The sequence below is a fragment of the Emydura macquarii genome, unplaced genomic scaffold (genome assembly GCF_026122565.2).
Source record: "Emydura macquarii macquarii isolate MOO-44397 ecotype Brisbane River unplaced genomic scaffold, CSIRO-AGI_Emac_v2 contig_71, whole genome shotgun sequence".
Taxonomy (NCBI): Eukaryota; Metazoa; Chordata; order Testudines; family Chelidae; genus Emydura; species Emydura macquarii.
Genome location: NW_027130208.1, coordinates 12,989,046 through 13,015,289, shown reverse-complemented (window position 1 = coordinate 13,015,289; position 26,244 = coordinate 12,989,046). Strand labels below are relative to the sequence as shown.

The 26,244-nt window shown below is 40.7% G+C and overlaps 1 protein-coding gene across 4 annotated transcripts in view; it reads left to right on the top strand.

The window, feature by feature from the left end:
- The first annotated feature begins 2,635 nt into the window (after positions 1-2,635).
- The window catches only part of CRBN (cereblon), a 41,638-nt gene continuing 18,029 nt past the window's right edge, over positions 2,636-26,244 (top strand). The window contains exons 1-5 of one of the 4 annotated variants that reach the window (XM_067542766.1): positions 2,636-2,960; positions 7,958-8,070; positions 9,812-10,014; positions 11,312-11,461; positions 23,197-23,359. In XM_067542766.1, coding sequence (XP_067398867.1) covers positions 2,768-2,960; positions 7,958-8,070; positions 9,812-10,014; positions 11,312-11,461; positions 23,197-23,359 — 822 coding nt within the window. In that variant the 5' untranslated portion in view covers positions 2,636-2,767. Of the gene's footprint in view, positions 2,961-3,194; positions 3,367-7,957; positions 8,071-9,811; positions 10,015-11,311; positions 11,462-23,196; positions 23,360-26,244 lie in introns of those variants that run through there. The other 3 variants (XM_067542739.1, XM_067542758.1, XM_067542748.1) reach the window with 3 other exon arrangements.

Below are 26,244 nucleotides of genomic sequence, written 5' to 3'. Positions count from 1 at the left end.
GATTATTCCACATTATGAATCACTGAAAAGGTATTTGATTATACAAACCAATGCCCATTAAAATAAACTGCCTTTTTGTTATTGATCCTGAAAAATCTTTTAGCAGCACTGGGAACACGTAGGACTACATCATGCTCTTTTGTAAATAAAAGCATTTAAATTGAAAATATCAATTCTTTGAGGGTGCCAAACATCCTATCAGATTCTACCACTTTAAAAACACATATCCTGGGATGAGGATCAAGTTTTGAACTAGTCTGAAGACTGTTATTTCTAAAGTATTTATCATTATTCACACAACAACGAGCATCATAACTGGAGCTGCATTAAGAGTGCTGAGTAGAGATCCTCATACTGAAAAATTTGGATTAAAAAAAACCAGGTTTTAAATACATCACAGCTTGGATTAAGATCTGCATTTTGGAGTTGGCTCATTACAAAGTATGAGCTGTTTGTAGGACCAGATATTCAACTTGTATAAATACAGATACATTACAGCCAATATGTTGACTTAGACCATCTGAGGATCTGGGTCACAAAATACTAATCTGGGTTCACATTTCAAACATCTACCAACCTTAAAAAGTGTTAGCATGTTCATATCTGGGGTTTCAGTTTTGTTCCATCTCTAGTTTTGTAAGCTCTGCCCTGAAAGCACACAGTGGACTCCCAATAAGTTTCTTACTTGAAAGTACATGAATCATGTTCTTAATGACAAATATCATTATCCAAAGCTCAATTTTTGTGTAAAAGACCAGAGTTTTGCTGAATAAACTGAAAGATTGTTCAGTGATGGATTAACCCGGACATGAATTAAACAAAAAGTCCCGTATTACAAGTATTAGTCAAGAGGATTTCTTGAGAGTACAGTGTTGTGTACATAGGCCATTAGATGTAATCCCATCTCATATTTTGAAAGATAATTCTCTCATGTTTTCTCACACACAGTGTTTAAAAATAATTAAAGATTTATGTTTGTAAATAAATATGCTGTTAAGGGGAGGGGAAGGTACATTAAGCATAAGGGTCAGCATGGAATAAAGTGCAAATGTACTTGTGGAAGAAACAGACAAGTGGGTCATCAAGGTTGGCATCCTTGTTTTTTTTTGTGTGTGTGTGTGTGTGTGTGTGTGTGTGTATAAAGGAGCAATGTAATAAAACATCAGAGCAGATAAATAGGGGGTAGGGCCTTAAGGAAAAGGACAAGATATTTGTATTTGATGCAGTAAGGGAAAGTCAGGGGAAGAAACCAAAGTAGCAGAAAGTGACATTGTAAGAAGGGCCGGGAAGATGACTTTAACAGCAACGTTTGGATGAACCCAAAATGGGGAGTTTGACACGTATTGAGATCATGTGCAGTGTGATTGGAGACCATATTGTATTTTATGTTAAATGCATGAAAACCTCAAAAAGCCACTATACTGAGCTGGGCCAGAGAGTATGAGTTGTAGAATATACATAGCTCTCGTTATAATGCAAGTGATGTGTATTTTTGTTTTCTGGGAATCACTAAGGGTTGATTAATGCAAAACCAAAGCTAGTTTTGAAGCTTGACCACTTGGGAGTTGCAGGGCTAGGGCTACCTCTTTCAAGAGGCTATGAGACAAAGTCAGACATTTGGTATAAAAAGCCTGAGTTTAAACAACTCAAGGTCTACTTTTTGATTCAGCAAATAGACAGGATCTTTAGTCCTAAGGCGATCTCAGTCCTGGATGGTGTAAGGACTTTGGCATACTAGGGCCCCATAAGACCAATGAGCAATTTCTGATACGTATAATGAGCATGCAGGACCCCTCCCCCCCCCCCCTTTTTTTTTTTTTAATGTTTTCTCTGTATGGTTTTCTATCTTGGATAAATTACTCTGATGAGAAAGAGTTGTGTGATAATTTATAACTGCTGGCATATGCTGATCATAGTCCTAGGAGAGGAAGCACAGCACAGATTGGCTTGCTGGAGATATCGCAGTGTATGGCAGGGAACTATGCAGCCTTTACACCTCTGGTTAGAAGGGAGTGGAACACATGTCCTTGTCCAGAGACAGCTGGAGGCCTGAGACCTGACTGGGGACTCCAGCAGTAGACTGCAAAGGGAGGATACAAGATCATTTAGCCTAGTGTTGTGGCAGGGAGGGGGGTATCCAGAATGAGTAAACGGTGGAGGTTACAGAAATCAAGATGGGAGATTAGAGGTTTAGCTGTTTAGTATAGTTTTAGTATAGAAAAAAATGCCATATTTTGGAATAGGAAGAATTAGCAAGCCAGCATGGTATCCTGCACTTTCAGTTTGCTCCCTGCAGTTTGTTTACTTGAGGCCTTGCAGAGTTTTGTTGTTGTTTGTATTACCATACTGCCACGAGGTGTGCTGAGATTAGGGCCCCAGTGTGCTAGAGGCTGTACAAAGTAACAAACAGTCCCTGTCCGGAGGGATTTACAGTCAAAATCTCCAGGACCAAGGAAGGGCAGGAGAGAGGGATCCCAACATCCAGTGAGGGGTTGCCAAAATCTTATCCGTGCCGCGATTTTTCTTCCTCGGGGTTGGTGGGGTTTGGGGGTGAGGGGTGTTTTGCAAGGAGTCGATTAGCTAAGCAGAAAGCCGGCAGAAGGAAGAGAAGAGAGGGAGGCGAGGGAGCCCGGGAAGACAGAAGGCGGCACATGGAGGGCAGGTGGAGTGACGCCAGGGTAAAGAGAGTGAGGAAAAGGGCTGGCTGGGGTGGAAGCAAATAACCCCTGAACGACAGAGCAGAAAACCGCCAGACTGGAAACAATTGATGCCAGCAGCGGCGCCTGCTGCAGCGGCTTGTGCGCGCCGCCGGCTCTGTGGCTGGCTCGGTCCAGGAGCTTCTTTCCTGCCAGTGCGGGCCGGACCGGCGGGGAGAGGCGACGGGGTCACACGGAGAGGAGATCGGCTCGGCGCGCCCGGCCCGGCCCTTCCACCGGCATTGAAAGCCCTTCGGGCTGTCGGTAAGTGGCCCTGGCGGCCCCGCGCCAGGCTCAGCGGCCGCGTTTGAACCCCGGCAGCGCGGGGAAGGGCGTGAGGAAGGTCCCCTCACGTACCGCAGCGGGGCGTGGCACGGCCCTGCCCGCGGCTCTTCAGTCTCCTGGGCCCGCTCGGGACCTTCTTTGCCCCGCCGCCGCGTCTGGCCCGCGCCTCCTCCGGACTGCCGCGGGCCCCGCCATGGCCGGCCGCTAGGGGTCGCTGTGCCGCTGCTCCGCTCGCCGCCCGGGCGGGTCAAACTCCCCGGGCCGGCGGCTCCTCCTCCCGCCCGGCGGCTTCCCAGGCTCCTCTCTGGGTAAACAGCGATGGCTGCCGAGGAAGGAGGCGGAGAGCCCGACAATAACATGGGGAACCACCTGCAGCTCCTGCCAGGTACCGGCCGCTGCCGCCGCCCCGGCCCGGGCCCTGCGCGGGGGGACGGGCTGGGCCGGGGGGCGGAGAAGAGGAGCTGGGTGCGCTGTGGGGCAGGGGCCTGGGGCACGGGGGGGACAGAGGGATGCGGTGGGGGGCATCATGGGGCTGTGGGGTGGCGGCAAAGAGGGGTGTGGCGGGGGGGCAGGCCCCTGTGACGGGGAGGCAAAGAGGGGTGCGGTGGGGGGCAGGCCCCTGTGGCGGGGGGGGGGGCAAAGTGGGGTGCGGTGGGGGGCAGGCCCCTGTGACAACGCCGGGGGATCGGAAGCGATGGTGGAGGACTGTGACACTGGCCTGGAGGGGAAGCGAGCGAGAGATCTAGGGCAGGGGCCGGTGGGACTCCGTGAGCAGCTGGGGGAGGACTCGGCAGTGGAGGGGGGATTGCTGGCTAGTGGGGTCGGGGTAGCATACACATAATAATAATAATAACAGAGGGACGTGATATTAAGAGAAGTGTGTTTGTTTTTTTCAGTGGGGGACCAGGCACGATCAGGTTAGGGTAAAGGAGGAGAGAACAGGTGCTTTGGAGGAAGGCGAGGTTGTGGGGAGGCAGGGGAGGCAGACAGGCGGGGTTAGAATATGTTATTTATGAATCCTTCCTGCTTTCAGAGGTGACTCTGAGTCTGCCTCCAAGAGAATAGCCCTGGCAAAGGGGCTCTTCTTGGGCAGAAGAAGGAGGGCCGCAGCTGCTGCTACTGGTTTCATTTTTACTTTAATTGATGTGTATTCAGAAAGCTTAGAGAGGAATGGGAGACGTTCACTGATTTCTTATTGTTGCTCATGTAGTTGTAATCAGAATTTAAGCAGGTGGTAAAATGTGCTGAGTAAACAATCTTTTTACAAGTGAAGCTGCAGTCTTCATGTCATGTAATTGTCTAGTATTGGTTTGCTACTTTTTTTACAGCAGGGAATGTGCAGAAGTTAATCAACCAGGCAACAAAGAAGGGCACATTAATTAAATATCGAATATGTTAAAGTTTCCATTCTTAACGTCTATCTTTTTAGATCAAGTCCATATTCCTATAAAAGAAGAATATAGACCCAAGTATCAGATATTCAATATATGATTTATGTAAATCATAGATATGATGCACAGGGGTGCTGAATAGTTAAATCAAGGAGAACTGCAGGTATCTTTATATGTAATGCAAGAGTTATGATATTAGTTTGAAGTCCCAGAAGAAACTCTCTTTGTTCAGGAAATTAATAGACAGTTTGAACACTCAAATCAAACTAATAAGCAGGGAAGCTGGGATGATCTGTGGTTAAAGCACTGGACTGGAGAGCTAGAGTCAATTCCTCCTCCTGCCGCAGACATCCTGTGTAACCTTGACCCACTCACTTAAGCTAGGAATTTTAAAGCAGCCTAAGGGCTTGTCTACATGGGGAAATTTATCAACGTAAGGAAACCACTATAATTACATTGCTATAACTCCCCATGTGGACACTCTTATTCTGGAATAGGAGTGCCATTTTCCAGGTTAGTTTGTTGGTTTGGAGGTGGTATACATTCATCCAAGAAAATGCACTCCTATTCCATAATAAGTGTGTCCACATGGTGAGCCAGATTGGTATAGTTATAATAGTAAATTTCCCTTTGTAGATAAGGCCTAAGAATTTAATTGCCACTGAAATTCGAGTGGGATGCCTGACTCCCTTAGACTCCTTTGAAAATGCCTGCCTTAATCTTTTCCCTGCACCTTCTTTTCCTACCTGTAAAATGAGGTACTTACTTATCTTGCAAAGGCATTGAGAGTAAATTGATTAATATTTGTGATTGATGAGACCAGTCTGAGTACCTAGATTGGTGGTCTGCCTTCTACAAAGTAAATATAAGGTCTGTCACATGGTTTGAATATTACCGTGGGTGCTTGCCCTGACTTTGCCATAGTTTTAATAAAATAAAGGTCACGTATTACTTTCAGCTAAAAAAAAGTCAAGTAAGTTCTTTAGTTTATAGAAGACAAGATGTGCTCTTACTGCCTTCCATCTCATTTTTTGTGATGAAATTTTGTAGAAAAGTGAAGACTGATGCTTTTTCGATGTTCACATTGTGCTACATTGTGCTACTGCAGTAAAATGAGTCATCATTCCTCACAGGCTTCCAGGCTCATTCGGCCAGCACACAACAGTTAATATATATTTTAGCTACCCTAAGCAAAACTTTGCAGGGCACAGCTGATTTTTAATCTACAAATGTTGCTTTCTAGTCTCTCTGTTTCAAACAAACAAACAAAGTATGGCCCTCATTTTTTCCCTGCTCCTTTTAAAGGAAAAAACACAAAAAATCTTTTATCCAGTGATACAACTGAATGAGAGTTCATTTAAACTAGAATATAATTTTTAGATGGAAGGCATCAACTAGCAAAAACCTGTTAAGTCTGAAGTTTTAAAAAAGGAGAGTCTAATGCTCACTTGAATACAATTGATTTATAATATATATAGGACTGCTCCCTGGAGACAACTCTAAGTAGAAATTAAATGGTTGAACATTAACAAGAGGTCTTAGTGTTTAGAGTTCCAAACTATAGTTAAGATGATATAGGAAATAAGATTAGAGAGTTGTCAGACCTGGTCATTTCCTATTAATATGCATTCTGCATCTTGATACATCTCGGATAGAGACAGCTTGTTAAAATATTCATATGAGAGAAGGAACTGTGGTATGTTCAAAGTTCATAACACAGACAAATCAGATCATGTCCTCCTATGTGGAAAGTTATGTAAAATATATTAGCACAAAATTTTCAAATGTTATCATCCAGTGGAACATATAGAAAACTATAAACCAAGCATTTAGAAACGGTTGCATCTGTGGCCTATACCTATTATGGGTAAAGAGGAAAATTTGAGAAATGCCCTGTTCAGTGTTTTGCAATCTATACGATATTTACCTTATTTTCAGATAATTTTGCACACACAAATCTTAAAATAGGGATAGGGTGTCATGCATTACCAGTGTCCTGGAAAGGCATTTGGTTTCCCCCTGGGTGTGCCCCTTAACCTCTTTGTGATGGAAGGTTTTGATAGCCAGCACTTCCATTGATGGGAATAGAGTTGATCATCCTGAGATACATTTTTTAATAAGTCTAACCTCTCTCACTGTGAATCTGAAATAAGATGCAGTTGCTGATCTTTAACTATCAATATTTGAAGTTTGTATTTGTTACTTGATTCTGTTTTTGGTTTTTTTTAAAGAACATATACGTTATAAAGAAAAAAGCTGAGCATGAAAATCTGTCGTAACTCTCATGTTTGGTCCTTTGTCTCTGTTGTACAGTCTTATATTTCAAGATCTGAGTGATGTATTTCAGCAACATTAAAATAGATGGACCACTCGCATTTATTACTAAAATCCTGCAAATCTATTTTAGGAAGCTTACATGAAAGCTAGGCATGAATATTTAGTGTAAAGGTCATTTTCATTCCTCTTCTGAAGAAAAAGGATGAATGTCATGCAACTAAAATAAGTGTTGTGTAATTAGTTCATTGCACTATATATTGGATGTAAACTAACAGCAGACCTTATGTAGTCAGTGGTTATGCCTAGAATGATCACTAGTTAGCAGTTTACAGAGACATGTATTACATGGATTTTCTACACTGTATTCTTTTGTATTTAATAAAATATTTGGAAAATATTTACATTTTTAAACACACATTTTATATGTAAGTGAAGTAGGTATTCTGAACACTGTGAATCACTAAATACTTTTCTTATATAGGAGATGTATGTATTGCCTATAGATTATGGAAGTAAAGGATTAAAAAGGATATTACCAACTTAAAAATCATACTTTTGTCTGAAAATATTTTAGAAGTAACATCTATAACTACTGTAATGAAAGAGATTGTAGGAAAATAGTCACTTTACATATTTACTTTTGTATTTGACAGCAATTTCTGAAGAATCAGGTTAATTGCTTCTCTTATAGTAAGTTACTTTCAGTTGCTGTTTTGTGTGGGTGTTTCGTACAGCAAAAATTTTAACAGCAACAAAAATTTGTCCAGAAATATTGGCTAAGGAGCTCAAACAGGTGTATTACTTTTAACTCATTTTGTATACATACTACTGCTAACTTTTATTATGCAATTGTCTGGACTTAAAATATAAATGTAATAAAATATTCAACATCTTGCCAGATATCCTAGCTTTCTGGGTTCCTCCAATTCATTTCCTTACATAATGTGAGTAGAAATTTGGAATTAAGGTGGAAAAATACTACTTCGTTCTACAAGTGGATATCTGTGGTTACAATATTAGTTCATGTAATAATTTCTACACCTTTTTCTGTTTGGAGCCTTGAAAATGTATTACCAGCTTTTGACTCTTTCTGTGAAAAAGCGATTCTGTGCAAGAACAGGAAAAGTTTCCCATAAAAGTAAAACATATTGTTTTTTACCAGTTTATAAATATGAGCACCATTTGCTTATAGAAGACTATATCCCAGGGATGTATGTATCCTCTTTTTCCTAATGCTCTGACTTTTTGAGGCAACTTAATATTTGTTGGTTGATGTTTCTTCATGACCTTGTGTTTCCTGCTTGTTAGCAGAGAGTGAGGAAGAGGATGACATTGAAATGGAAGTTGAAGATCAAGATAGTAAAGAAGCGGAAAAGCCAAATATTATTAATTTTGACACCAGTCTGCCAACATCACATGCGGTATGTGTTTTTTCTATGTGTCTATGTAAAATTCCTTATGAAGAGGTTTTGATCTAGTTGTATGTAAATGTGTGGGCTTGGATTTAAATAAAGGTTCTGAATAAATGCAGTGGCATTCTGCTGTTGTCAGGTTACATAAACTATTTCAAATATTGTCCTAGGAATCCCTCCTTTTAGGTATAGTAGTAATGGAATAGTCATATTTACCATTGGCTTCTAACTTGAGCTACTATGAAAAAACAAATTATTGGTATTCAATTTAGCGCTGTTCTAGTTGATGATCTACATCATATACTTAGTGGACCAGGGATTATATCCTACGAATGGCCACATTTTCCTCTATAATTTCACTTATACATATTTCTTTTATATATATATATATAAATCTCTTATATATTTTCTTAATATAAACCCTTATTTTCAGCATAGAATCAAATGGATACTTGAAGCCCCCACTCGCTCACATCATAACTGGTTCTTCCATAGTAAGGTTGAGGCATTTTGACAAAGCAATAAGAGTATAAGTGCTCGCTGCTGTAAATCTGGTGTGCCAGTTCTGTTGGAAAATAAGAGATTTCACACATCTGCAAAAATATATCAAGTCTCAGAACTAATGGAAAAATCTTCATTTTTAAATATAATCCAAAGTTTTTATATGCTGAAAAGAACAGGCATTAAAAAAAAAAAATCAAACACAGCAAAAACTCAATTTTTCATAAACTGAATGGGCAGTGTCTCTAGAAAGCAATATGCAAAATTATTTTTATTGTAAGGCCAGCAGAACAACTTGTAAAATATTTCTTTGACATTAAAATGTTACAGGACTCCTGCGCCCCATACTTGAAAATGAAGACATATTTTGAGGTCCTTGAGAGTCATCCTTTATAGGTGCTTGATCCTGCAAATGTTAATTACTGAGTGTAGTGCTTGACCACCATGAATAGTCCCTAAATACCCTTTAAGCCTTGTCTAGACTAGGGGGAAAAAAGATGCTTTAAAAAAAGAAACATGTTAGCCAATTGATTTTAAACAATACTTAGCACCTTGTGTTAACAGTGTTTAATACCTTTAATACATGTTAGCTGGTTCTGAATGACAATAGGCTAGGGTTGACCAAACCCAGCTAAGTTTCTTAAAGGTATTAAACCCAGTCTATGCTAGGTACTAAATAGTGTTTAAAATCAAGGCAGCTAACACGGTTTGCAAATATTGTTTATATCTCTTCCACTTTGTCTTAGGATGGTGTTAAATCCACAGGAATTTTCGTTACTATAATGCAGCTTGCAGGCCAGAAGCCCCCTATGGAGTGCTTGCTGGTGATCTCCAGGGAACTGATTAATCACTTGGTTATGGTTCTCTTGCTCGTTCCTAGCTGCTAACTCATTATATATTTTCCTAATATTACTCTTCTATTTAAGCAATTGCTGTGGTTGCCTCAGGGATGATATGTGATCTCCAATGAAAGACTGGTATGCATGATTGTGAATGTGAGGGAAAGTAAACTATTAATAGTAAGATGCAGTCCACAAAGAACCCCTGTATTAGTCCATTAGAACCAGTTTTTGATCATCATTATTCCTTCATTAATCACTGTTCACTATTTTTAGAAACTTTGTAAATACTATTATATTGCAAACTCCTCAGGCCAGATGTTTGGTTTCGCTTTATACCTACAAAGAACCAAAGCTTCTTGTAGTTCTCAAAAGTAATATGCTGTGATATATTTAATTTTTCTTGGCAGTATTTGGGTTCTGATATGGAAGAATTTCATGGAAGAACAGTGCATGATGATGACAGCTGTCAAGTGATTCCAGTGTTGCCCCATGTGGTGATGATGTTGATTCCTGGACAAACATTGCCTCTTCAGCTTTTTCACCCTCAAGAGGTTAGCATGGTGCGGAATTTAATTCAGAAAGACAGAACTTTTGCTGTTCTTGCATACAGGTAAAATACTCATACTTACTGATACTATGAAGCTTATGTTTTAATCACTGATTTCACTGGGCAGTATATTAAAAACAGATGGCTGAAGCACTTCTGCAATATATTATATGATTTAATGGCTTATAGAGTTGTGTACTAGAAAACCAAGTTTGCCTAAGGGTGAAAAGATTTAATTGATTTGTTTCATGACATCATCACAAACATAATCCCCTTTGAAATAGAGGGGGGGAAATACAGCATTTTGATTTTTTTGTTATGTGACTATTTTATTGATTTCATTAAATGTTTGAATGCAGTGCCCCTCTTCACTTAAAATAAAAAGTGTCAGGGTCTGGTATATAGGGACTCAAACCAGAGGTTAGCTGCTTATTTTCTAGAACTTAATTTACTTACAAGTGTGTTTTGCCTGTGTAATCAAAAGAATGCATTTCTGTTTGTCTCACTTATTCCCAAAATAAAACCATGTATTGCCTAACTTGTATGTAACTTACTTAGATGTATGTTTCAAAATAGAGCCAAGCGGTCAGACTTTTCTCACTTCTTTAGTAATTCTTAGCTGTCCTTTGTCTTTTTTTTCCCTTTTATTTCTAACTGGTTTCTCATTAGTTTCTCACTTCCCCTCCTTCCCCTGACATAGGCAGTGTATTCTAAAGGTCTTCTAGAACTCCAGCAATCTTGGTCAGATCTTGGGAATGTTAACCATAGTTTCTCGCTTCAGAATCAAGTCCTTCTTTCCCTTCCACTTTGTGGTATCCCTGCCTTAGGTACATTGTCCCTGGTCAGGAGTGTGCAGGTTTCCCCTCATCCTCTAGTGATGTTACTAGATCATACTGGGGGCAGGGGAAACTATTTTTAGAATGTTAGTCTTAAGAATTTGTTAGTATGTTCATTATCAAAATTTTAAACAGAGAATTGTTTGTTTTCTTATGATTATGACATAGTCAATCATTCTCCTTGCAAATCAGCCATATGGGGAGTCTGAAGGGGTTTTTGCAAGTAATTTTTGAACCATTTGCAAACTAACAAATAAGCAAACAAATAAAAATAGTTCGTTTATAATGGGAAAAAATATTGCTTCTCCTCTGTAATAATTCAGGTTGCTGAAGAGATTTTCCTCCTCAAAGTTTAAAAAAAACAAAACAAAAAAACAAAACAACTTTTGGTTAAGACCCAAGCATGGCTAATTTCGGCTGGACTTTTCCAGAAGGTTATGAATGAGTGAGGTGGAGGATTAGTGGAAGCTGGGTGAACACTGTAATCTGTAGGGTAAGTAATGTGTATCTTCTGCTCTTTTTAGCAATATACATGAAAGGGAAGCACATTTTGGAACAACCGCCGAAATATATGCTTACCGAGAAGAACAGGAGTTTGGAATTGAAACAGTCAAAGTAAAAGCAGTAGGAAGACAGAGGTTCAAGGTGCTTGAACTAAGAACCCAGACAGATGGGTAAGAAAACAGACTGTATGAATCTCTGTGTTCAGCAAAATTAGTGACTTCCAGCACTTGTAATTTTGTAAAATAAATAACTCTCTGCTTTTCCCTCTGAAGACAATTTGCTCTTCGCAATGCAACATTTTAACTGCAGTGCTGGGAAATCATGCCTTTCATGATCACTGAACTGATTAGTCATTATGGATTAGGCTGTATTTTTAAGGTTACCTGACACTTTGTTACAGGACAGTTTTCAGAAGACTAGAATATTACAAAACTTTTACCGCAAAATGGTTCATCCATTTCTGAAAATGAGGCTAAGGAAAAATGCATTGATTTGCTGTGTTAAAAAAATGTTGGCAACTCTTTTAAAAGATTTACGCGCTGCCCTGTTGGAACAGAGATTTGAAATTTGGCAAGAAGCATGGCCTTTGTGTCAGGAATATGCTTTTTGCCATCCCCCTGAAAACCCACCCAAGGCCGAGCAGGACTTTTCCTACAATTGCAGCTCTTGGCTGCTCTGGGCCAGTGCTGGGCACTGGAACTGAGAGCGCAGATCACGTCTTTCCTGTGTTCTAAATGATCTCCCTGGTGGGCCCAGGCAGCTTGGAGGAGGAAGTTGCCTAATCTGAATGCAGAGGGGGCAAGCTGGACCCGTGGGGGAAAGGCGTATAGATTGGAACAAGGAGGCTGGTAGTGATGAGAAGACGGAAACTGAGACTGAAAGTGGTTGGGAGCTGGAATTGTCTGGGCAAGAGACTGGGAGCTGGGGTGGGGGGGCAAGGTGGGGAAACAGATTGGATGAGGAGTCTGAGGAGGGAGATGAGGATTGGGAGCCATTGGAGACAGGAAGTGGTGAAGAGAGACAAATGAGTTAAGAAGCCAGTGGGGTGGTGGGACTGGGACTAGCGGGGCAAATGGACTGGGACTGGGATGAGAAGCCTGAGGAGTGGAGAATGAGGGGCAACAAATTGGGGATTGGGAAAAGACAAGACTGGGACAGGTTGTTTGGAGGGGAAGGGGAAGCAAAAGGGGTCATGCTTGGAGGTAATGGGTGTTGAGTCTGTGTCTACTATAGCATACTTCCCTCCAGACCTTGGAACCCAGGATTCCTGAATCTCATAATTCCTCTGCTGACAGCAGATATCTGTGAAACTCACTGACAGTGTCCCATCTCTTCTAAAACTAGTCCCTAGAGGGATTGACAGCCTGCAGCTGCTATCATTTACTCAGTTAGCTCAAGAGATATATGTCTGTGCGGTGAATCTAAAGGTTCCAACCGTGCTGATGTCCCGTGTGGGTGTCAGTACAATGGCACATAGTGGAATTACTGTTTTTTTTCAGTTTGTTTTTTTAAAAACCTATGAAATTATACATGAAAAATGCATTAAAAGAACCTTATTAAGGTTGCCAAGTCAAGCACTCAGACGTTAGGCAGCTTACTTCTGGCATTTCCTACAGAAACTTAATTTGGCTCCCTTGTGCATGTTTTATGAGATAGTACGTGATGATGTAATTAAAGACTATTTTTTTCCACAGGACCTCATTCACTGCAGAGAATTGACCTGCTTTGGGGGTGAATCAGGGTTGTATAGTGAAGGAGACTATTGCCTTTAGGACCCCTGCTTCATTTGTTGCAGAAGTTGGAAGGTTTGTAGTGAACGAGGCAAGGGATTGCAGGAAGAAAACTGATGGTGTCATGGTTAAATTACCTGCGTGTTGCCATGGAGAATTAGATTTTTATCCCTGCCTCTTACAGAGTTCATGTATGATGCTAGTCAAGTCACTCAAACCAAACTTGGTCACTAATTGTGAATTCCTCATTGTCTTCCTGACTATAGTCCCTGGGGTCTGATTTGCAGAAGGTGCTGAGTACTCGCCGCTGCAACTGATGTCAGTGGGGGCTGTGCTGTGAACATATGGAGTGCTATATAAAAAAGTGACTCTCAGCCTTTCCAGACTACTGCACCCCTTTCAGGAGTCTGATTGTCTTGTGTACCCCAAGTTTCACCTCACTTAAAAACTACTTGCTTACAAAACCGGACAAAAATACAAAAAGTGTCTCAGCACACTATTACTGAAAAATGGCTTACTTTCTCATTTTTACCATATAAGTTATAAAATATATCAATTGGACAATAAATATTCTACATACATTTCAGTGAATAGTATACAGAGCAGTATAAATAATTCATTGTCTGTATAAAGTTTGTTTATAGTGACCTTTCTAGTGGTTTTTATGTAGCCTGTTGTAAAACTAGGCAAATATCTAGATCAATTCATGTATCCTCTGGAAGACCTCTGCATACCCCCAGGGGTATGTGTACCCCTGGTTGAGAACAACTGCTATATAATGCTAAATACTCTGAAGAAAATTAGTTCCTAGGCATCTCAAATGGGGCATCCAAAAATCAGTGGATACTGTTGACATTAATCTCTTACCTCAGTTCCCTGTCTGTAAAATGGGGATGATGATATGTCTTCATCTCACAGGGATGTTGTGAAAATAGATTTGTTAATGTTTATGACGCACTCAGATACTATAATAAGCATCATAGAAAAGCCAATGGGGAAGTTAATAATTTGGTCTTCAAAACAGGAAGGAACTAGTGTTCAGTAAATAAGGCCTGAGCTTCTTATTGAACAGTGAGGAGAACACAAAATGTTGAATAGTTGCTCAGTAAGTGAGCTGATCCATCCTTCGCACTGAATTAGGCAAAGGTCCGTGGAAAAAATAGTATGTGATCATGTAATGGAAGACTGTATCACATACTTGCCAGGCAAATTAAGATTGTAAAGGCAAGCTTAATTCTGGCATTTTCTAACTTTTGAGTGCTTGACTTTGCAACCTGAATGTTCATTTAATGTTTTTTTTATGAATCTACATAAATTAGAGTTATCATTTCTACTGTTTCTAATCATTCTTTGCTTTGTTTCTCATTTGTATTTTAAATGTTATTTAAATATTGTATTTACTGTTCAAATTTAAATCAGAAATTTAAATTCAGTGATATAGGAAATGGGGGGTTATGTTTTTTAACAGTAGCTCTGTGAAAATCATGTCATGGACACCATGGGTAATAGACCATTATCAATAACAAACATTCTATGTTCAGAACTTACTGAACAGTTTTGTTTCACTCTCCAACAGCAGTGCAGAGCCTATATAGCCAACAGGAGTGAAAAGTAGTAAAAAGTTGTTTTTTAGCATATCATTTGGCATATACACAGGGCTCACATGGGTTGAGTAAGCAGGTGCAATATTTACAGGGGATTTTTTTAACCATAGCTACATTTTAAGTTAGGAACACATGGCTTAAACTCCCTCATAGATTTCCACTACAACTTCAACAACCACCACCCGTCCATTAAATTCTCTCTGGAACACTCCTTCACTGGCATCAACTTCCAGGACACCACAGTCCTCTTCAACAATGGAACCCTACAGACAACCATATACAAGTAATCCACACCTGCCATTATAAATCCATTAATCATCCCAAACACATCAAGAAATCTGTTATGTGCAGCCAAGCACTCAGATACCACAGAATATGCTCTGAGGAGAAAGTCTAGGGCATACACTTTAATGCCCTTAAAACAGTCTTTACCACACAAGGACGTTCCATCAGAGAAGTAGATCATGTCGTGGAATGGGCCACCCAAATACTCTGAGAGAGCCTGCTTCAATACAGAAATAAACCCCCCTCTGAACGCACACTCTTAGTTGTCACCTACTACCCCAGACTGGAACCCATACGGGATATAATCAAACAATTATAACCCATGCTTGATGGGGATCCCATCCTGAAAGGAATCTTTCCATAATCCCCACTTCTGGCCTTCAAACACACCCCAGTCTCTCCAAGCTAATCATCAAAAGCAAGCTCCCCACAGATCAGGACACACCAACTCAAAGCAGCATCAGATCCTGCCAGAACAACAGATGCAAAACTTGTAAACATATCTCCACTGCTACAATGATCAATATCCCGGTTGACTCCGGTTCTGGCCTCCAGTTGTCCACTGACTCCAGGCCGATGAGGGAGATGCCAGTATGACTGTTTCCACATTAGTGGTGTAACAGGCAGGTACAGACCTCTTCTGCCTTTTGGATCCTGATCTCTCCTTTGGTCTAGGACTTTGTCAGGGCTGCATCAACTATAGCCCTGTAGAGTGAATGAACCTTTGAACCCTTGGGTCTGTCGGCCCTGTACCGTACCCCAGTGTTCTCCTTCCACAGGTTGTGGAAGCAGGGCCTGTGTGAGGATCGGTATGGGGGGCCTTGGTACCAGGAACCTCCTCGGTAACACTGCAGTTTGCACCATAAATGCTACTGTGGCAGCTTTCACCTCCCTCGACATCGGTACTGTCAGACACTCAAGTACCGCTCTTCACTTTGGGACTGACACTGGTATGCTCAGTACCACTTCCATCAGCAGCCATACTTCCTGCTTCATTCTGGCTGATGGATTAATCAGACCAGCTACTCGCTCCCTCTAGTCTCTCTCCGTCCTTATCTCTGGGATCCCAAGGTTCCTCTGTGTCTGAGTCAGGGTTGTTATCCTCCCTCTCTCCAGCGCCTGACCAGCATAAAGGGCAGTTGATGGACCAAGATTGGTGTGCATCTTGTGGTCGGCATAAAGGTGGCTGGCCCAGCACCTCCTGACCACGAATGCCTTATCCATGTCAATGGTCTCTGTGGAATCTGTGGGACACTCGTCAGTCGCAGAGGTCCCACTTTTCATCTCGCTTAAAGGCAAGATCGCTGGTCAAGTCTATGGTGGTGACCGTCAATCTGCTGCAGGCCCAGGCACTGGGGGTCCTTCTTGCTGTGGAGCCTCCAGAGTTATCTTATTAGTGTCTGTCAGCCTGGAATGGGATCTGGCTTTGATTCAGTTAAAGGCCTAGTCTTTGTCTCTGGACGATACTGTGCTGCCTGGCTCATCCTTACCTTTGGTAGCAGAGGATTTTAAGGCATACCAAGACCTTTTGCTACATGTAGCTGCTTCCCATGATATGCAGGTGGAGCTCTTGCAAGAGAACACCCACAAATTGGTGAACATCCTACAGCTGTCTGCCCCTGGGAGAGCCCATATCGACAACACTGGCTTAATCCCTCTGGAGCATGCCAACTTCGGTAACTCCTGCACCTAAGTGCATGGAAAAGCGCTGATTCATTCTCATACAGGGATTTAGGGGTTTACTCCCATCTGGCCCCAAATTCCCTAGCTGAACTGCGGTGAATGACAGAGCCTGACAGGGCAGATTTAAGTCCAACCCCAAGGCTAGGTCTCTAAATAATTGGACCTCTTGGGCAGGAAGATTTACATCTCTTCCTTACAGATGCAAATTGCTAACCAGTTGTGAACTGGACAACTATGTCAAACTTCTTCTGTCCGAGGCCTCGTTGGAGCAATTTTGGGCATTTGTCACTGAGGGCTGCTTGATGGCTAAGAAGTCCTTGCAGTCCGCACTAGACATATGGACATCTCAGTCAGGATGCTACTCTCCGCAGTCACCATGAGGAGGGCTTCCTGGATGAACAATTTGGGTATTGCCCCAATGTCCAACAAGCCATTGAGGATTTGCCCTTCACTGGCCAAATTCTGTTCTTGGACAAAACTGATGAGTTACACTCTTTGAAAGATTCTAAGGGCTACCCTCCAGGTGTTTGTGCTGGTGGTGCAGAGGCAGCAGCAGAATTGTCTGCAATTCACTTTTGGCTAGCCTTTCCCTCCTTCAAGGTAATAGGATTATCCTAGAAAGAGGGATAGATCCCACAGGAGAAAGCATTTCAGGCTTGGGGTTCAGCCAGTCCTCACTTTGGGTGACCATTTTGACTTCTTGGTCCAGAGCACTGTTCCAGTTGCTCCTCCCTCCCACATCACTCCCTTTTGGAGACAGGCCGGCCAGCTTTCACAATGCTTGGGGCTCACTCACCACTGATAACCTGATCTGATGATGCTTGGGACCCAGCTATGTCATCCGGTTCCTCTCTACCCTCCCTTCCCATCCCTCTTCAGGGACCCCTCTCACAAGACACTGCTCTTTGAGCAGGTCTGCTTTCAGTTGGCTTTGAGAGCGGTGGAAGAGATTCCACTGGAACACCAGGGTCACGGCTTCTACTCCTGGTATTTCCTTCTACCCAAATGCATGCAGGCGGTAAGACCTATCTTCAATCTTCACAGCCTCAACATATATCAGGTATATGAGATTCCAAATGGTCACTCTATCTACTGTCTTCCCAGTGTTGTCTCAGAACAGGTTTTCTGCTCTGGACTTTCAGGACACTTACTTTCATGTGGCGATTTTGCTAAGCCACCGAAAGTTCATTTGGTTTGTTGTGGTGGAATGTCACTTTCAGTACACTGTGCTTCCATTCACCCTCTGTTCTGCACCTCCTCCCCACCCCCTGAGTTTTTACCAAATGCATGGTCATTGTTGCATTGTATCACAGGAAAAAGGGAATTCACATCTTCCCATATCTGGACAACTGGTTACTGAAGGGCAGATCCAGAGAGGAAGCTCACTTACGTTGGCACCACCCTGTGCTTGCTTAACCCTCTGGGTCTCATCCTAAACACTGGAAATTCAACCTTGGCTGTCACTCAAAAAATTGAGTTAATTGAGGCCTTGTTACATTCCATGACATTGAGAACGTTTCTGCCAACTGACAATTTGCCACAGTCTGCATTCTCTATCTTCCATGACAGTTCTAACGTGTCCGAGGCTCTTGGGCCACGTGTCTGCTTACATTCAGGTGGTCCAGTTTGCAGGGCTGCACCTTCACCTCCTTCAAATGTCTCAAGACAGTCTACGGTCCCGCTCTTCATCCTCTAGAGAGACTGATTCGTCTCTCTCCACTGGTCCTAGACTTTTTGCATTGGTAGATATGTCTACAGAATATTTGCCAGGGTGTTCCCCTTGTGCAACCTTCACCAAGTTGGTTGTTACCAACACCTCCCTGATGGGTTGGGGAGCGCACCTCGGTCACTGAAAGTACAGGGACTGTGGTCAGAGAGGAAGCCTCACTCCATATTAACTTGCTGGCACTTCGGGCCACCTACAATGCATATTGTGCTTTTCAGCACCATATCAAAGATTCAGTGGTTCACATACTTATCAACAGTACCACCACAATGTATTATTTGAATGAACAAGGGGGAGCACACTCCAGGTTGCTCTGCCTAGAAGCGATCAGGCTGTGGCCATTCTGCATTGAGGACAACATTACTCCAATAGTGGTCCACTTGTTCAGGGTTCAGAACCATCTTGTGGACTGTCTCATCAGCAGGGAATCTAGTTTTCCGTAATAAGTAACCCCCAAAATTCTTTGATTAAAAAACATAAAAATCTTCGTTTTTCTCTAATTAAAATTAAATGCTGAATTTGTTTCCCTAGCCACAATATATAGAAGTATAAGTTTAACACAGTATTTTATTGACATACAGTAGAACCCCATTTATCTGAGTCTCCATTATCCGACTGTTCATATTAACTGAGTCACCAGCCGCCCAGGGCGGACAGCAGCAGGCCTGAGGTAGTCAGCTATGGATGGCTGGTTTTCCAGCAGTCAGCTTCGTGCCAGGCTGACCGCCTGAGCCCCTCCCGCCTCATCTTAAAATGAGGGATAGAAAGGTCTTTGCCAATTCCCCTAATTATCCCAATTTTTTATTATCGGATCTGGCTTCGATCCTAATTATATCAGATAAACGGGATTCCACTGTAAATTTAAAGAACATTAAAAAATCATCCGTAAGAGGGGGAGGTTGCGCACATGGATTAAGTGACACTGGTACTTTCAGTAAATTTTTGTTAATATGTCTTTATTTTTTCACAATGTAAAAACTGAAGATTCTCTGTAAAACCACAAATTCCATGTTTTTCTGCATTTTTTTTCTTGTGGAAAATGGATTTCTAGGATCTCTGCTCATCAGGTATTTTTTTCATAAGTCACAAATGGTCCCTGAAAGCAAGTGTCCTTCGGGTCATTCCCACAGCTTGGAGCATCACTACAACAGGAAATATCATCTGTTCTGCTCTCGAGGGGGGTCTCCGTCCAGGCTCTTATGTCTGATGCTTTTCACTGCATTTGACTTTCCTGTATGCCTTTTCCCCAATCCTAGTCATCTGTCAAGTCATCCTCAAACTCAAGGCAGATCGGGCCAACCTCATTTTTAATGCCTTGGCATGGCCAAGACATTGCTGGTTCTCTGACCTTCTCACGCTGTCTATTCAACCTTCCATACTGCTTCCTCTCTATTCCAGCCTGCTCACTCGGAAGCACAGCTGCACCTTGCATCCCATGGTCAGCTTTTTGCATCTTGCAGTGCGACTGCTGCATGGCTGAATGAGGAAGAAGGGTGGTATTCAGCAGTTGTCCAACAAGTCCAATATAAAGTCCTCTACCAGAATGGCCTATTCAACAAAATGGAAACAGTTTTGTTGTGTTTGTTAGCCCATGGAATCCAATCATTGTCGACTGACTTCTATCCGGGACATTTGGAGTATCAGCACAGCAGATCAGGGAGTCAGTTAGGGCTTGCACTTAGTTCACTAAAAGTGCATCTGACTTTGATATTAACATTTCATCTCTCTGTTTGGGGAAGATCAGTCTTGAAATAGCCTTGACTACACGTCCTCAGTGGGTGCGAGCTCCTTCTATGAGGGTTCAAGCAGTGTCCATAGCATTCCTCAGTGACATTTCCATATTGGACATTTGCAGGGCTGCTGCGTGGTCATTGTTACATATTTTCATGAACCGTTACCCCATAACCTCATCTTCTGAGTCAGATGCGAGCCTTGGTAGTGTGGTCCTGCAGTCCATGTTTAGATAGACTGTGAGTCCCTCCTCCTGGGGGCTACTGCTTGTGTCACCTAAGTGGAATGCACAGCTGCATCTACTCAAAGGAGAAGAAACAAGTACTTACTGTAACTGCAATTCTTTGAGATGTGATGCAAATGTGCATTTCATGACCCACCTTGCATCTCCTCTGCATTGGAGTCTCATTTCCAGGCATTCAGTGTGAAATTACTCCATTGGCTCCTCCTCCTCCATTGCATCAAACACTAATTTCTGGTCCTTTTACTTTACCAGTTCACAGTTTAGCTTTCCCAAAACTTAACCAAATTTTATCTAATCTCATTGCTTTGTGATCCACCTCCTTTGCTCCACCAGTAATATCCGCCTCTTTTACCAGCTTGTCACTTCTCCCATACACTTCTTGCCTTCTTCCATGCTGCTCATTATGTATTAAATGCTGTTCCCAAATCAACTTGCGAGGCAGTGTTCTGTCCTCTATTATGATGCCCATGGTAACCTGGTAATGATATTGGCTAGTTAGATTGCCTGTAAGTGATTCATTAAGACCTCTTGTCTGATTATTAAAAAAAAAAAAAAAAATTAGACACTTCCAAATTGTACACTGAGTTGAGAACATATGCAACTTTGTATTCCTAGAACTGTCACCCATGTATTCCCCTTTCTTCTCTTCTTGTTATGTTCTACACCTCGTTGGATCTTGCCTTTATTTAAAATGTAACCGCCCTGAGGTAGAGAGACTGTATTTTGCTATATATTTGTACAGAACACTGCACCATCGTTACTGGGAACTATGAGTGGTACCATAATAGAAATAATATTTTCATTTAAAAATCTGCATTTAGAAATGTTTTCCTCTCCATCCACTTAAAAGGAGCAACATAAATATTTACTTCTATTGTTTAGCATAACAATATTCTTTTTAAAAAGAGGCATTATAATATCAGCTATCTGAGCAATCTGATTAGCTAATCATTCTGTTACTTTACAGTAACCTTATGTAAAAGATTAAATAATGTATTGCCATTTACAAAGGCCAGTACTGTTCTGCTATTCCTAACCATCTAATTTTTGTACTTGTCTATCACTGACAATTTGAATTTTGAAACAAGAAAGTGTGTTTTTTGAACACAAGATGGCAGTACACAATTAACCACAGTAGCAATCACTTCTGTTATGAAAATTGAATATCTGGATGTGGCAGAGATACAGCTGTTTTATTCTGCTGTTAGAATATTTTACTATAGCAATTACATTCTACATATGATTAGGAAAGTTCACTATTACACAGCAAATATGAGTCAAGAAAATGTGAAATCTTAAGGAACATGTTTTTTAGGTTTCTAGAGTAACTCCAGGTAGAGTCTAAAAATTATTTGAAAACAAGATATCATTTAACTTGCTAAAGATTAAATTTATTCAAATCCTTTGGATCTGGTTATTTATAGTCTCAAACATATTTTTAGTTTATTGTATGATTGGTGAAGCACTCTCATACTTGAAACTGTATTTCCTGAATTTACAGCTTGTATAACATATACATAGTTAATAACTCAGTGTACTTTATTAAACTTTCCCAGTGTGACCTTTGAACCACAGTTAAAAATCAAAGGTTACATAGCTATTTCTCTTGAACCTTTTAAAATCTTTCTATTATTTGTCACATAAAGTGACTATCAAAAACTAGAGCATGTCATTCTTTGAGGGTTTTTTTATTGCACACTTCCTTCCTATTTATCTTGAGTAAATATTAAAATACCACTTTACAATATTACCTGCATTTGTAGGTCAAAACAGCAATTATTCCTAAAAATATGCAGTGGGAAAATACACATTAAACATACCAGAAAAAGGTGAAATCTAAGTCTGATGCTTTTCTTGTTGAATTGAAACAATATTGCTGAATTACACTTTTAAGCTTAATGCATTTTAGTATTTCAGTATTCTTGATGCATGATATTGTTAAAAACAAAACATAAAATACTTTCCTACTATAAACAGTACTTCTGGTGTTTTTTTTTTTTTTTTTTAAAGTATATTGGCCTTCTTGGGGAGTAGATGATCTGGTGTATAAGTAGGGTAGTAAAAGATTATTACTGTCCGTATCCTATTTCTCCTGATTTGAACTCTATCTAATCACATAAGGTTTTGGGTTTAAAGAAAGAAAACTGCTTTTCAGCTAAACTTTCTTTCTGAGAGTTTGATATGTATTAGCTGGCTGTTGTTTAATACCAAAAAATAACTTGAGATAATAATCTAAAAGTATAATGGTGAGGTAGTAGAATGTTCTGCTGTGACTCTACTTCCTACCTGTCTTTAGTTTTGGTCCCCACAATTCTGATATGTGTCCTATGCCCTTACAAATTATGTGTCATCTACATTTTTATCTCTTGATAAAGGAAGCTAACTCTGAGAGGAAGAAAGTTAACTGTGCTGAAAAAGCTTTAGGTGTTAGTTTCCACATTCCTGTTTAAAAAAGATCTGATAAAGGGATCTTCATGAAGTTTAAAGAAAAACAAAAAATAGAGATTAAGAAATCTAATCTAAAACAGTGATAATTTTATTCATTATGTTGTTTTGAAAATTTGGGGTACATTCAGCACCTTAATGTGCTTTTGGTAGTTTGTTTATTAATTGGAACAAATTTCAGTGAACCACGTTTTTTTAACATAGAAAAGATGTAAAATACCCTAATCTATGTTCTGTTTGCTTTCAAATACATACATTCTATGCTATGTAGTTACAATAGTAATTCATTTTATACTAGTGAGACTTAAGTAACTTTAAAAATCTATTGAAATGGTTTCATATTTGAAGTTTTACAGTGCTGCATAGAGGTTTGTTCTACTGTACGTATTTACTTAGGCAGTGGAATCCAAACTGCCACCTTTCTAAAATTTTATATATGTATCTTTTTCTTTATCAGAATCCAGCAGGCTAAAGTACAAATCCTTCCTGAGCGAGTGCTGCCTTCAACTATGTCAGCAGTGCAGCTGGAATCTCTCAATAGATGCCACATATTTCCTTCTTCCAAACCAACAGCATGGCAGGACCAACATATACATCAATGGTGGCAGAAATATCAAAAGGTCAGAAGCTAATTGTGGGTTTTTTATTTTTTATGGCATTTCAAAAATCAATATATTCTCTCTGTGCGTCTTTAAAGAAAAATGCACAAACTGGGACCCTATATGTCAATCTCCTGCTGTTGCTGCAGATTGTGTGGGTTGTTTATCATCTTACAGCTGTGGGCAGATACACAATTTGTATTAGGTTAGGTATGTTTTATTTTAATTACCGTGTTACTGTTTTTAGGGGAAGTAATGTTGTATGTGTATATCTTTCTAAATTGTTGGGAAGGCGTAAGGACTTGCCTACATGGGGAAATTTCACCAGCAGAACTATACTATTACAATTATCCTGCTATAGTTATACTAGCATAACTCAGCATGTGGACACTCTCATTTGGGCCTAAAAGTGCTTTTTTCTTATTATAGCTTATGTGGCTAAGACCACATGAAATTCGTTAATGTTTGTGCTGGCACTTAAACATAAGCAACAAAAAATACGTAAGCTAAGACAAGACATGTTTACAAACTCATTCTGTCTATTCAGATGGTCAAAGATTCTAATAATGAGAATTAAATCTAAGGTCTTGATTTCTCGTTCCTCTCATTTAAAATTTTTTTCCTTCTCATGTCAATCCCTTTTTTTAAAATGTGCGAAGAACATCCATCAATTTCTTTCCTCTTTCATTGTCACCCTGACTTTCAGTACTTCAGGTAGACTATACACCAATCAGACTAATTTCAGTACCTGGAAAGATACTGAAACAAATTATTAAACAATCAGTTTACAGTATTGTAAATCACTCCCAGCTGTATTGTATGAGTGTTAAAGCCAACCGCTCATTAATTATATTGTAGGACAACATCAGCAAACTCCCATTCCCAGACTTCCCCCAGAAATGTGCATGTTGTATTGCCCAGCTCTCTGGACCATACAAGCTCATAGAATGTCTGTCATTTTATTAATAGAAAATGATATGCACAAATCCTGTTATCTCAAATATTGGTTGCCAAACAATTCATTCCAAACACACTGATCTAGATTAAACAGTAAAACAAAGAAATAAAAGGTAAAATGCAACTAATACCTAACTTAAGACGCTAAATGAATTCAAAGCAAAGATTTCTCTCACCATATGCTTTTGCAGTCTTATTGGCTAGATGCCTTTCAGCCAGGACACCTCCCCCAGTCTAATGCTCCTTTCCTTGTCCTTCAAGTGTTGTTGATGCCATGAGCAGAGAGGAAGGATACCTTTGTGGCATTTGCCTTCTCCTCTTATAGTCATTTCTCTATTGTAAGAATAATTTACAGCTGAGTTTCAGGAAACAGAAAGTCTGAGGGGACAGGAAACCCCATCTGTTTGTTTGTCAAAACGTAGATTTCTTGCTCACACCCTGCTTCCTGCCGAAGAATGGCCACTTGACCAGGTGATAGACCATTTGATTTTGTTGGCACCTGGCTGAGATGTAGGTTTGCCTTTTGTTTCTGAGGAACTAGTTTGCAGCTGTTTCCCCAGTTTTGGAATATGTCTTACTAACATCATACAGTAGAATCTGGTAACTTTACATACAATCTTGCCACACCATATTTTGCCAGGACGATAATGATCAGCAAATTCTGAGGTTTTCAAATGATACCTCACAAGGCATACTTTGTACAAAGGTGATCATAGTCTTGTAAAAAGGGTGAAGATAAGCATACAGACTCTCGTACAATAGCTTATCAAATTCTATGGCTTATGTTATTTTTAAATTTAATTTAGTTATTATGAAAGTGAGAGACCAGTAGTACTGGCTTTCGGCAGATCCGATGCAAATTTTTCCAATAAGGCTCTACCTCTGCCCTTTTCTCCTGACATAAAATGCTCTTGCTAAATCTAGGTTCAGATTCTCACACAGAGTCATCTCTGCTTGGATCTTGCCCCTTCCTTGCTGAAAAAGCATGGAGAGCTGCCTGTGGAATCCAGAAGAGAGATCTTGGCAGCAGTACAAGGGATAGAGTTGGAAGTGGGCAGGCCTGGATTTGAAAAGGTAGTCTGCCTTGTACTGCACTTCACCAGATCCACAGGTTGGGAGTTGTATTACTTTTTACAAGAAGCCCCTAAATGATGGAGATCCTGGAGGCAGGTGCAGTGTAGGGAGGGCCTGGTGGCATATCTCTGTGGAGCCTGTTGCCAGAGAGTGAGGAGGGAGCAAGAGCAGAACCACTACAGAAGAAGCATTGACCTTGCTGTCTCAGGATCCCACTTAGTTTGGAGGCAGAACTGCAGCTCAGTCTTACTCGTTGAGTAGTTCAGCCTACCTACTACCTTCTTGAGAATGATTTGGGGGAACTTCTAATAGAGTTTTCCTTCTTCCTGACGCTCTCCTAAAAAGGGGTAGCCCAAGCGTATGGCCTGCTCATCAAGCCTAATTGTGTTGTGAATAAATTCCTCTTCAAAAGTGTCCTAACAGAGGATTTGAATTCTGGTCTCTGGAGGTGAAAGACTACTGCATTAACCCAATTCCTTGCCTTGCTCCTACTGAAATGCTCTTCTTCTTGTTGGCTAACTAATCAAGATATTGGCCATAAATCTCTCAAGAAGTGAAGTTTTGAGTGAACTATGGAGTTTCTCATTTCATATGGATGGCTGAGTAATTATTTTACAGTATATCATATCTGTGAGGCTAGTTCAGTGAATTCCTTTGCATGGCAAAAATGTAAACTTGGCCAAAATCAGTGCTGCATATGTAAACCTTTCATTTGTGTGTGGTTTTTGTTTTTTCAAATATTAATATTTGATCTGCTTTGTCTTTCTGGTCATTTCTATAAGTGTACCTTGTTTGTTTTTTCTAAACTGGACTGCTTTAAACATTTACGTACTTTGTACATTACTGAGAGCTGAGGATAGGGGCAGCAAGTTAAT